The sequence below is a fragment of the Nannobrachium achirus genome (genome assembly GCF_963921795.1).
Source record: "Nannobrachium achirus genome assembly, chromosome: 21".
NCBI lineage: Eukaryota > Metazoa > Chordata > Actinopteri > Myctophiformes > Myctophidae > Nannobrachium > Nannobrachium achirus.
The window spans coordinates 30,458,934-30,472,926 of record NC_137828.1 but is presented as its reverse complement, the minus strand read 5'-3'; the positions used below and the strand labels follow the sequence as shown (position 1 = coordinate 30,472,926).

The window sequence follows — 13,993 nt, the reverse complement described above, 5'->3', positions numbered from 1 at the left end:
ATTGCTATATGTAACTTGTCCTGTCGGTCTTGGCAGGGTCATATTCACATATTTTCCATTTCCATTCCTCCACAGATTCTGATGCACACCAAAGACATGGTTCAGAAGGTGAGTAATTGAAAAACTATTTGTCAAGACGGTACGGAAGTGGTTTTCAAACACACAAGGCATGCAACGGTTCTCTGTATTAAACTGTACAGCTAAAATAAAAAAAATATGCATAATTGTAGTTCTTGTATATATTGCAGTAATGTGTGGTTGTCAAAATAAATTCCTAGACTTCTCTCACTGCACACCAGTGTGCCTCAGTACACCGTTTGGAAACCAACTGCAGCACTGATCAGTTCAATTAACAACTTGTTTAAATGTCAGTTGATGTAGGAATTTGACAACTTTTCAACTGTAGTGGGTGGCATAGAGGTAAAACACAAACGAGAAGAGCCCAACAGGACAGCAGGGTTCTCTGGCTTGCCTGGACACTTCAAAGGACACAATTGTCAGTGTTCACTTGTGGAGAGGAATGTCAGTGACAGGGAGCACATTGACTAAATTGGGGGGGAAATGGGTCCATTTCTTTCTGACATTGGTGATGGTGGTGTTCTGTCTCTCCTTTTACCCGCTAATGTTTGACGTCCTGTGTTGAATCAGATGAACCTGGAGGTAATCTACGGTGACACCGACTCCATCATGATCAACACCAACAGCAGAGTGTTGGAGGAAGTCTTCAAGCTCGGCAACAAGGTGTGTGTGCATATATTTATGCTCTGTCTGTGGTTTTTGTTGTGTTTTGTGTAGAGTACAGCGAAGTCGTGTGTTCCCCATCAACTGTTTCTGCATCACAAGGCAGCTTGATGTACAAGTACACCCCCTGGACACAACGCTAGTATGTCACAGGGAAATGTAACCCTTGATGTGGAGTGCCAAAGGGGGAGGGATTGGGTCTCATTTTTAGTCTTTTTACCAGCTTGTGAAGCAAGCTGGTCTATATCAGTTGCTGCGCTAATCGTGACCTTTTCATGTCCTTCTCTTATTTGGCTGTCCTTTTAAGCCAAAAGAAATTGCACAATGCCTTCCCATACTTTGGCCGAGAGCAACGGTCACATAATTCAGTGCAACACAAGCTAATTTACAGTTGCCAGCTTACAGTAGACACAGACACACGCTACTCTTCAGTCTTCACCCTCTGGCAAGCATTTAATACAAGTAACACTCCCTAAAGTCGAGTAGCAGCATTACAGGCAAGAGTTACAGGTTACACCATTACAGGCAAGAGTTACAGCGTGACACAATTGCTGCAGGTTTTCACACTTAACTGCTCCCTGCGGTCGCAATGAAAACTAAAGCAAGAGAAAGCAACTTGAAACGATGTACTTTCTGACACGCAGTGAGATTGCACATGAAGTGCTGGAATGACAGTGACGCATTGCTCAGCCCCGGTCCTTTGTGTCAATGAGAAAACGACACTCTACATGCTATTACATTAGCATCTTAAGCTTCTGCAGCTCAGAGGGGAAGGAACGTTGGATGGCTGGGAGGGCTCGTTTTGGTTCACTCCATGTACCATTTTGGCTGCACCACAGCAATTTGCATTCGCACAAGTGCTCCCAACTATATTTTTAGGTTGCACAGATTACATTTCAGGTGCATTTGCGACCAAAGTGGTCACACCTTTTCCAACGCGGGTGTAAACAAAGGATGTGATGTTGGAATGTCTTGTCTCTTTTCCTCCGGAAAAATAACATTGTAACCACGATCTTCCGTTATAGATGGTGTCATTTCCTGTTGTATTGTTCTTCTGGTGTCCTGGGATCACTCGTGGTTTGTGGAAGAGCACCCTCTATCGAAATCACTGAAAAAAAACAAATTGGTGGTAAATAATAGCAGTAATGCAACATTTAGTAAGGAGCAAGACTCATGGCCATAGTTTTCAAGGGTTTTAATACCAGTAAGATTCCCTAAGGGCGAGAAGCAACCATTGAAACATCAGCGCTTCTTAACAAAATAACTGCCAGTTATTATTATTTTTTAGCTGCACTGCCAGGGTTTTTCAGTAATTTACCTTGTTTTCCTGGCAGATGGAATACAATTAAAAAAAGGGTCTCAGAAACCCTACATGGCACAGTGGCGCAGTGGTTAGCGCTTCGCCTCACAGCTAGAAGGTCCTGGGTTCAATTCCCGCCAGGGGACGCTGTGGGCGCTGGTGGCGTGTTCCTCCCTCCGCGTCATCAGCTCCCACACCCTAGGTGGGGTTGGCGATAGGGCCTTTCTGTGTGGAGTTTGCATGTTCTCCCTGTGTCTCCTAGGGTTGATACCCTCACAAAAACATGCACGTAATCCTGGTCTCAATAATGCCTCCCCCTGGCCAGCCGGGGCACCTGATGGAGGGGAAAGGAACTGGTTGGAATAACGTGTTCCTTCCACGCGCTACGTCCAAACCAGGGAAATCTCCACTGTAGCAACTTGGACACCTCATGCATAGAAGGAAGCATAAGGTCAGTCCGTTGTCTCCCCAGGCGCGGCAGAGGGAGAGCAGAGCCCAGAATTACATAGGCAATTGGCACTGGGTGAAAAAATGGGTTACAAAATTGTGGGATAAAGTAAAAAAAAAAAAAAAACCTTACATGGACCTGGGAGGGGAAAGAATCAACCCCAGTAGTAAAACTACTAGTATCGTAAATCGCAGTTTCTTTTGTCATAATCATCGTGATATGACATTTTCATATCGTCCCATCCCTAAATGCGACCTACGGTTGCAATTCTTGTTTTGGAATGACTCGTCCAGGGATTGAACTCAGACCCCCCACTCTCAGGGCAGACACTCTTACTCTGAGCTGGTTCCAGAAATGTGTGGGGTGGATTAATGGGCATACAGAATACATTGAAAGGAAAGGGTAAAAATAATTGACTACTAAAAAAAAACATGTTTATTATTATTATTATCTTACCTGGTTGTCATCTTGGTCTCCAGACAAGATAATAAGAATGGGACGTATCCCAACCCACTTTACATTAAAAGCATGGCCAAAATTTAAACGGCCACTTCATTCACAGTGACCTTTTATATCTATAAAAACACTGATGCTTCAGTTTTAACTCGCATTCATTTGTTTTTTATTTGTGGTCCTGTTGCCCAGATTAACATCTATTAGCAAGTCCGTTGTGATGTTCGCGGGTCCCAGACAGCCTGGCCATTCGGGCATGATATAAACATACAGTACACCTGCAGTATACATTTCATAAGCTCAAGTTGCAGTCACACTGTTGAGAATATACAATGTAACTAAATAAACCCACTAAAAGTTGACAAATCGATGAGTACGAGCTTCACCAGCTCAGTGGCCTTGTGGTTAGAATGTCCGCCCTGAGATTGAGAGGTCGGGGTCTTCTATTCTCTGGCCGGGTCATGCCAAACCTATGAAGTGCCTCCCGACTTCACTTGGCACTCGGCATCAATGGTTGGATTGGGGCCAAGTCCCTGCGACATACTAGCGTTGGCCTTGCCCTATGGGCCTCATGACTCGGCAAGGCTTACTTACTACTGCCTCACAGATGTACAGCAGTTTACGTGCTCAACAGGATTAGCGTCAGCTGTAGAGTATGTGCATGCTAATAACCGTTCTAACCCGTGTTGGCTTGTGTTCTGCGGGGTCCAGGTGAAGGCAGAGGTCAACAAGCTGTACAAACTGCTGGAGATCGACATCGACGGCGTCTTCAAGTCCCTGCTGCTGTTGAAGAAGAAGAAGTACGCCGCCCTGGTGGTGGAGCAGCAAGGCGACGGCCGCTACAGCACCAAGCAAGAGCTGAAAGGCCTGGACATCGTGCGCAGGGACTGGTGTGACCTGGCCAAGGAGTGTGGCAAGTATGTCAGCCACCAGAAGGAACAGGAGTTTGTTTGATAGAAATTAGAAGGGATTTTCTTTATGGCAGGTATTCTCAAAGTGAGGTCCAAGTTCCCTCAGAGTTACAGACCTGTAAGAGTCCATTTAGAACGCCCTCAAGGAACCCAGAGAGTTATGGGGGTCCTTGAAATTTTAAGTTTGAGAACCACTGGCTTATTGGATTGAAGTTAGAGATTTAGTTGGAGGGGGGTTTGTTTAACGGGGGTTTGACTTGGAGAGATCAGATGGAGCAGAAATAAAAACTATGCACAAAAAGAAAGGAAACTTGAATTCAGTCCATTATATATCCCCTTTAATAATACAAATTTGTATTATGTTTTATATCATTCTTATCGTTGACAACAATACAAATTGTTATTATTAAAGGGGATATATAATGGACCGAAGTCAAGTCTCCTTTCTTTTTGTGCCTATAGTTAAATACAGTATCTCTTAGGAAAGCAGAACCAGTTGAACCCTGCCTGTTCTGGGGGGAACATTCACCACAAATAGCAGATCTACAAGCTCAGAAAGTAGTTATTTGTGTCTGCTATTTCTGGTGAGGAGATTTGGTGTAGAACTAAGTGTTCCGTTTCTTTCAGAATAAAGGGTTTAAGTGGTTAACACCAGCAGGCCTGTGGCGTTATTGAGACTGTTCCACCCCTTTGCCACACAAAACCAGCTGAAGTGTGTCACTGAGTGAACTATAAAGGAACAGTGCTATGGAGCTCTACGTCCTATTACTGTAATGATAGGAGGTAATTGTTACTGCCCTGGGCAGTGTTAACCCATTTAGGCCTAGGATTATTGACTGCTTTAACTATTGAAAAATAGCAGATATACAAGCTCACAGCGCGGCACCGAGTGCCGCGCTGCGAGCTTGTAGATCTGCTATTTTTGAAAAATCATGATTTTTTTTTTTTGCAAGTCTTTGAATATATCTACTTAAAAGCGAACGTTTGTAACTAAATATTTACTTCTGGGTGGTCCCTGGAACAACATATTTTGAGATGTGGGGTCCGCGGCCAAATACCTGTAATTTTGGGGGTCCTTGACATGAAAAGGTTTGAGAACGGCATGATTTAGAGGAAGGATTTAGAAGTCGGGTCAAAGATATTCAAAGACTTGCACTCATTTTCGCGATTTTTCAAAAATAGCAGATCTTCAAGCTCGCAGCGCGGCACTCGGTGCCGCGCTGTGAGCTTGTATATCTGCTATTTTTCTAAAGTTAAAGCATAAAATAATGGTTAAAGTGGTTAAAATCTAACTCGACTCGGCGCGTTCCAGGTATCTCATTTCAATGAGAACACGGGTGGAGCATGACAATGGTTATAGAACAACAGAAGACTCTGTATGGGTGTCAGTGAACAGAATTAAAAGGTCGCGATTCATAGGGCTGGCAGCTCCTTTCACTTTCAGAACCAACTCAATCCATATTCTATACATTTAAGTTTTGTTCTGGATCTCCAATAGTTAATTGAATATCTTAATTGTATTATTTGTTGTTGTGTAATGATATTCTTCCTCTCTGTTCAGTTATGTGATAGGTCAGATCTTGTCAGACCAGAACCGTGATGCCATTGTGGAGAACATCCAGAGACATCTGGTTGAAGTGGGAGAGAAGGTCGCGAGTGGAAATATACCTCTGAACCAGTACGAGATAAATAAGGTGAGCAGACTGCCGACTGTGTGTGTGTGTGTGTGTGTGTGTGTGTGTGTGTGTGTGTGTGTGTGTGTGTGTGTGTGTGTGTGTGTGTGTGTGTGTGTGTGTGTGTGTGTGTGTGTGTGTGTGTGTGTGTGTGTGTGTGTGTGTGTGTGTGCGTGTGTGCGTGCGCGCAGGACTGTGTATTCTTTCTGTGCATCCATTCACTTGCATTCAATTGTTCATGTTGTCATCTATAAAGACAAAGAGACATCTATAAAGAGATAAAGATAATTTATCATTTAGAAAAGAAACTCTTTTTTTTTTTCACTTGGGCCTTGTTTTCCCATTGTTGGCGGGTTAACAAACCGTCCTGTGTAAGTAGCCTCTGAACATCAATCCACCAGGGCCTGCAAATTAATTTAAACATTCTTGCCCCCAGATTGGGTGTTTACTACTTAAAACTAATTAAAATGGAAAATGTGAACAGATCAACAACAAAAACCTGAAACATTTTACAACATCTGAAATACTACCCCTACTGCCTTCTTCCAACTTTTTTCTTTTTTCCCCCCCCCAGAAATGTTTCAAATTGCATGGCCTCAGATCTTCTACAAATTGTTAACACATTTCTTATATCCGGTTGCTCCCACAGGCCCTGAAAACAACAGCCATCATGCCACCCTTAAAAAAAAGAATACTCTAGACTCATCACCAATGAACAATTAATGGCTAGTATCAAAAGTACAAGTAATAAGAGCTTTTCCTAGTAAAGTAGCAATTCATACAGACATGGAAACACTTAAACCATGCCAGCCTGCCTCCACCGCTCTTCACACAAATACACTTCCATGCCAGGGACCTCTGCACAAAACACACTTAAAGGACCACTTCACCTCTGGGACAACCAGCTCTTATGTCATTGTTGTTTGGGACACGATCAACATATGACCAGTTGTAGCATGCTGAAATACTAAAATATCTAAAAATCACAGATTGAACACAAAAAATAACTCAGGATTGTGTTGATCGTGTTCCAAACAACAATAAAATAAGATCTGGTTGTCCCAGAGGTGAAGTCAGTGGTCCGTTAATACCTACTTCCTATATTCTCCATTTCAAATTCCATGCCTTAATTAATAACTGGCACAGAAACTATCTGATCAAACATCAAAACGCCTAAATGAAGCCGATACTAATAACTCACTATAACGGCCATAATGGCCTTCATACAATTTTGATTGCAGTTAATATCTTGACATTAGACTACACATTCAGGGTTTAACCCATTTAGAACGGGTACACATTTTGTGTATCATTATTTTACGCTTTAACTATTGAAAAATAGCAGATATACAAGCTCACAGCGCGGCACCGAGTGCCGCGCTGCGAGCTCGTAGATCTGCCATTTTTGACCCGATTCTATAAGTGTCTTTTGAATCCTTCTAATTCTAGGCCTAAATGGGTTAAAATAAAACTGAAAAGGTTAAAGGAAAAATGTCATGGAACAGAAATTCATACCATCCCTCCTTCTTCCAGGCTCTGACTAAAGATCCCCAGGACTACCCTGATAAGAAGAGTCTGCCTCACGTGCACGTGGCTCTGTGGATCAACTCCCAGGGAGGACGAAAGGTCAAAGCTGGAGACACTGTCTCCTACATCATCTGCCAGGTGCGTGCGTGTGTGCGTGTGCGTGTGTGTGTGCATGGCATGCATACAGTTTGAATATACTATATAGCAGGGTTCTTCAACGTTTTCAGGCCAAGGACCGCTTAGTTGAAGGAGAGATGAAGTAGGGACCCCCACAACCTTTTCATAGATTCCATATTGATTTAATTTAGTTTAATCGTTTGACAGCACAATCATCAGTGTATTTTGGATTCGTGTCAATTTGTGTTTTCTGATATTTAAGCACTTGAGCCGTCATTACCTAATGAACTTGACCTTTTACTTTGTACTTGGTCTGCTCTTTTCCCCCTCTACACCAAACCTCTTTGCCGAGAATAGTGATCTACAAGCTCACAACGCCTCACAGCGTGAGGCGTTGTGATCTGCTATTTTTGGCTAAAGTTCTCAGAATATGGACGCTAGGGTTCAAGTGGTTAATATAATAAAGGAGGAAAAAAGTTTCTATCACACAAAGATTTGGAGGACCCCCTGTAGTAACTCTGAGGACCCCCTAGGGGTTCCGGACCCCCTGTTGAAGACCCTTGTACTATACAGTATACAATATGGGTAGACACGTTTTAGGGGAAACACCGTCTTCTAAATTCAATATTCTAAATTCAGTCTTTTAGTCTGGTATCTGCACTTAAGAGATGATGATACACAATAGTATTGTGCAGCCCTACCCTAAGGACAAACAAACTACAACCCAATATCCCCAGTCACCTCCACCCCTGCTATCTGTTTCTGTCTTCATTTCTCTCTGTCCGTTTCTCTCTATCGTGTCTTACTCTCGCTCTCTGTCTGTTTGTCTGACCACAATGGAAATAAGTCCATGGGCTTTATTGTGTTTTTATTAGGGGTGTAACGATACATTTGAACAACGATACGATACGTATCATGATACATGGTTGACGATACGATACATGGACGATATCGGTTCATTCATGTCGATACGATACGATTCAATGATTTAAAATCGATATAGTATCTATTGAGCAAAGAAATTAAATCTGTGTGAAACGTGTCAACAGAGCAGGTTTTATTATTATGGATATAAACAAACAATGTGATCCTTTAGCAAATACATGGACATTACATTTCAACACATATGGACAAACCCACACCTTGACAGGAACACAGAGATTACACACATTTATCAATAGACCAAGAGTAGCTATATGGAATGGAAAAGTAGACCCCTCTTTTTTATTTTCCCTCTTAACCGATTTAGTGCCATTCCCGAGATATCTCGCGAAATTCCCTTTGATGTTCGCAGTGCCATTCCCGAGATATCTTGCGAAAAGTAATATATTACTGTAACGGCGGTTATCCTACCGGGTACATGCGCGGAAGGTCCCGAGACGATCTCCCTTGCTGATTTATCATCATCACGGATCCACGAGCACAAAATAGTAATCCCATAACATTGAGGCAGACGGGGAATCTCATCTTTAATGTCCATTATCTCAAAACAACACTTTCAAAGCGAGGATGGAGGCAGATGCTCGCTTATATAACACATGTTGAAAAGCACCGATCCGATCCGCCATTACACCACGTAAACAATGATCGATTCCGGTGAAGGACGTGATGACGTCAGACCGGAAGTGTTTACGCTATGGACTTCTGGCCTTCAAAATAAGACAACGCTAGTGAATGCAGCCTGAGGGAGGCATCGTGGACATTTTAATCCGTTAATTTCTGGGGCACAAAATGGGTTAAAATTGCTAAATGCAAGGCACAAATACTTAGTTTCCAGATTTAATACCGATTATTTGCATTGTAAAACGACGCGATACGATATACAAAGCCAAGCGGTACGATATTTGCTTTTGCAAATCGATATGGTAGATCGTTGCTAATTAGAATCGATTTTTCGATTCAGTTACTATATTATTACATCCCTAGTTCTTTTTTTTATCCTCTGTGATGATACTTGACAGTATGTTGTGTAGTGCTATTGTGCTATTTTTTTTTTATTTCATTTGACATCACACAATTCAATCAATCAAAGTCTCTCTATCCCTCCCCATCCAGGATGGCTCCACGCTGTCAGCCAGTCAGAGGGCCTATGCCCTGGAGCAGCTCCAGAAGCAGGAGGGCCTCAGCCTGGACATCCAGTACTACCTGGCCCAGCAGGTGCACCCCGTGGTGTCCCGTATCTGTGACCCCATCGAGGGCATCGACGCCGTGCTCATAGCCACGTGGCTGGGTAAGTCATATAGGTCTGTGGTTCTCAACCTTTTCAGGCCGCGACCCCCGAAATAATCATATTTTAACCGGGGACCCCCCTCCCCCCCACCCCACCGCCCACCCTGACGAGCACTAAGAGTTGAGGAATTACATTTTGTATAACACGGTTGGTTCTATTGTGAAAATAGCAGATCTAACGCAAGGCGTTGTGAGCATGTAGATCGTCTATTTTCACAATTTCTGCCTCTAATATTTGACAATTTGTCCAATGTTTAATTTGTCAATTTAGAGCTATTAAAAGGTCCTTAAATTGTCACTTTAGAAATGTGCAGATACCCTCTATACCAGGGGTGGGCAATTATTTTTTTCCATGGGGCCACTTGAACAACAGAAAATATTGTGGGCCAAAAGGCAGTGCTCCCCGCAAGATGTGCTCCCCACAAACTAAGCACACAGCTTTACCTCCGACTTCATTAAATAATTACTTAGCAGTCAAATTTTTGCTCAAAACATGGCATTCGGCATCGACTTTTCTTTTTTTTAGCAACTTAGCCATTTGTGATGGGTAAGGTAAGGCAGGTCGTCTTGACTTGTGACCAGTCTGACCACCTGCTTGTTATTGAGACAACATCCAGTGATCACGCACAAGTGCTGATGTACGCATTGTGTCCGTATGTACGTGAATAAAATGCAGCTTTAGTCCATGCTTGAGGTAAAATTTGAAAATGTTGTAATTTGCGATTAACCCTACAAGGGCCTGTCAGAGTGGACCAAAGGGCTGCACAATGCCCAGGTCTGCTCTATACACTTACACTTTGTTGGTTTGTTTACTGTTGAAAGAGAAAACAGTGTTCCACAGTTAGTTAAGTTAATACTCTGGGGACCCCCAAAAATAATTTGGGGACCCAGCTGGGGGTCCTGACCTACATGTTGAGAACCATTGATATAGGCCCCAGGGAACACGTTCTCCTTTCCCAGTGTCAGAGAACAAAATAAAACCTTTTTCCGAGCTAGTTCGGACAATCAGGACATCTGGAGGTGCAAGAGTCCTGAGAAAAAGGTTCTGAGGCCTTCCCCAGGACCGCAAACAAATTGTTCTGAATGACAATTTGTAGTTATATCGCCTCCTTTCTGAACAAATGTTTGGACGTTGGATGGAGCATGTATTGGGCATAAGTCTAAGCCTTTGTGTACCGGTAGATACAGTTATACTCTCTTTGTTGTTTAATGGAAACGACACTTGTTGAAAGAGTCTCATGATGAGGTATAAATAAGCCTTATTACAGCCTTATGACACCTTATCTTGTGATAAGATGTCAGTAATGTGGGGTCATTGACGTGACTCTGTGAGTGACTACTGCTGATTACGTTGGAGGCTCAGGGTGGTTTGGCAGCTGTATTTTGTTTCCCCACCCTGAATAGCCCTTAAAGCCAGCCATATCATGACACCAACACCTTGAGTGAGCAAACCCCATAAAACCTACCTCAAGGTCCTGGCAGCAAAAGAAAATGACATAACCCTATCAGACATTTCCTCATCTTTTAACCCCCTGTGAGCCTTGTGTGCTCTCAAGATCCCCAGGCAGGACCGCGACCGCGGTTTTCCCAATGAACCTAATCGCAACGGTGGGGGCCAGTTGTGGGCAAGGAGGTAGGGAGCGCTTCGCTGTGTTCACTTGGACCGTGCGGAGATGCCGAAAGTCGGGGGGGGGGGGGGGGGGGGGGGAAGATTTACTATTCTGTCCATAACGGCACATAACTCGGTAACGGCGCTGAGTCGGCTCATGCGGCCATCGCAACGCTCGACACGGCGACTTGCTCGCTACCGCTCGCTTGGCGGTCGCCTGAGACGGCGAGCCTCCGTTGCCATCACCCAGACTTGCAGCCCCCCCGTGCCCCCACCGTTGTGCTCAGGGAAAGTGGGAAAACCGCAGTCACAGCAGGACCTTCCACGCCTTTCCATAGTTTAGAGTGAAGTCTAGGCTGCTAGAGCAGTGGTTCTCAAAGGGTTCCTTGAATGGGTTCCAGGGAGGCTATTCCAGGGAGTTAATGAACATATATACTGTATATATATATACTGTATACAGTATATATCACCACTTTAAACCTATTTGAAAATAGCTGATCTACAAGCCCACAACTTGTCGCGATGCAACTCATTGTAAGCTTGTAGATTTGCTATTTGGGGGGGAAGGTGGGGGGGGATATTTTTTAAACCTTTTAACAACTCACATCTTGAGGTCCCAGGCAAAAAGTTTGTCTTGTCAGAAGTCTATGCTGCTAGGCCCCCCGTAGACTCGGCAAGAGCGCGTTCGGCCAACAAAATCCACTAAATCGCTTGCGGTACAAACAATGTGAGGCAGGTGTACTGTAGCATCTCTGTGGGTGTGTTTGTAGTTATTCACTACCGCCATCGTCCGTCTGCCCCAGGTTTGGACCCCAGCCATTTCCGGGCCCAGCAGCAGCACCAGAGAGAAGAGGAGAGTGACAACCTCCTGGGAGCGCCGGCCCAGCTGACGGACGAGGAACGCTACAAGGACTGCGAGAGGTTTACGTTCACCTGCTCTCAGTGCAACACCGACAACACCTACGACAGCGCCTTCGAGGGAGCTGTGAGTACATGGCTTCACAGTGGTAGTTGGCCACAACCACGTAAACCAGGGGTCTTCAACTGTTTCATGCCAAGGACCCCTTAGCTGAAGTAGAGATGAAGCAGGGACCCCCTCCACATATTGTATAAATGTATGATGCAGATTTTCATCGATTTCATTTATAGATTCATAGACTTGTTTGACAGCGCTGTCTATGTTGGATTCGTGTTAATGTGTATTTTCAGACATTTAACCACTTAAATCGTCGATATTTTGTAAATTTGACATTTCACTATGTACTTGGTCTGCTCTTTTTTACCTCTACACCAAACCCATTTGCCGAAAATAGCCGATCTACAAGCTCTCAACGCTGAGAGCTTGTAGATCTGCTATTTTTGGTTAAAGTTCTCCTCGGAATAGGGATGCAAGGTTCAAGTTGTTATTTTAAAAGAATGATCCTATCACACAAGGATTTGGCAGCCCCCCTGTAATAACTCTGAGGACCCCTAGGGGTCGCGGACCCCCTGTTGAAGACCCCTGACGTAAACCCTCTATTCTTAATAGAGAAGACCTGAGTTGCAAATGTTCTTGGACCTTTTTTTTCCTCCACCTTTTTGATATTTCCTGAAAAGTAGCAGTTTTGCACATACAAGATTTCTACCCGACAGTGGCTATATAATTTGATTGTGGTGTTGTAAGAACTTACTTGGTTGGAGATGAAGGTGTGTGTGTGTGTGTGTGTGTGTGTGTGTGTGTGTGTGTGTGTGTGTGTGTGTGTGTGTGTGTGTGTGTGTGTGTGTGTGTGTGTGTGTGTGTGTGTGTGTGTGTGTGTGTGTGTGTGTGTGTGTGTGTGTGTGTGTGTGTGTGTGTGTGTGTGTGTGTGTGTGAATAATATATATATATTATTATAGTGAAAGTGTATCAAACTGTCTGTGACGGCTTGGTGATTTAGTCATCCACTTTGTTGTGTCTCTGTCTGTATTTTTAGACAGCTGCCTGGCTCCAGCACGGGCTCTGTTTTCATTGGCGTAGTTTTAGCTCTGCAACTTGAAAAGCCTTCCCCTTAACCCTTGCCCGCTACACACACACACACACACACACACACACACACACACACATCTCATAACAATTTGTCAGGCCAAGGTTGTGTGTGTGCTATCTGCTTGTACAGTAATAAGGAGCAGGGCACACAGCTTTCTCTCGTCTCAAAAGACACTAATAACCACCCACCCCTACCCCCAACTGACATGGACGGCTTGCAATACATTACAGGGGAGTGATATACACACACACATTACATAACAGCTAGGCGATATCAACCCACATTTCAACAGATGCGTCGGTATGCCTTGTCGAGAAAACTGTGCCAGACGAGATACCCTCTTAACACGACCCACATCATTTAAAATTAAAGTGGGAGCAACTTGTGCATACAATAGTGTTGGTTGATCATCCTGCCCTTTAGAGGCTGTTAAATGTCAACATTTACCATACCCAACTTGAGCTGTGTTTTCCTGTAAATTACCGGCAAAACAATTGGCATAACTTGCTGGAATGACAATGGGAGAGAACGTTTTCACATGCCCTCCTTGGTAGCAAAAGTGCTGTCTGGTATTGCCTGGTAAGCAACCATTTTCATTTATCTTCGAACGTCGCACTAGAGGTGACGACTGTAAGCATACGATACTGTGACTTGAATCCATTGAAAGAGGACAGAGGATGAGTGAGCTCATCCTTTTTTCCTCTCTCAATCATTCATTATCACGGGGACGCGGGGGTAACAGGTGGATCTAGCGGTTAGTTCTGTTTCCAGCCTAAAATCTCATGTCGAAGATGACAAATCTTATGTTTACAGCCACATTAAATTCTACAAGACAGCTGTGTGCGCGCTGCAGTGTCACGATGCACGCCCTTCATTCAGTTTGCCTGCCTCTTTCCTCTCCCACCCATCCTCCTTATAAATGGAGCTTTAAAGACGTGCTGAAATGAAGAATTCGTTATACACACTTTTCGATCATACC

General features: G+C 43.9%; 1 protein-coding gene across 1 annotated transcript in view; it reads left to right on the top strand.

The window, feature by feature from the left end:
* The window catches only part of pola1 (polymerase (DNA directed), alpha 1), a 121,245-nt gene that overhangs the window by 57,684 nt on the left and 49,568 nt on the right, over window positions 1-13,993 (top strand). The window contains exons 27-33 of the mRNA XM_080751720.1: window positions 76-108; window positions 649-741; window positions 3,654-3,859; window positions 5,415-5,547; window positions 7,060-7,191; window positions 9,226-9,400; window positions 11,812-11,993. Coding sequence (XP_080607846.1) covers window positions 76-108; window positions 649-741; window positions 3,654-3,859; window positions 5,415-5,547; window positions 7,060-7,191; window positions 9,226-9,400; window positions 11,812-11,993 — 954 coding nt within the window. The remainder of the gene's footprint in view (window positions 1-75; window positions 109-648; window positions 742-3,653; window positions 3,860-5,414; window positions 5,548-7,059; window positions 7,192-9,225; window positions 9,401-11,811; window positions 11,994-13,993) is intronic.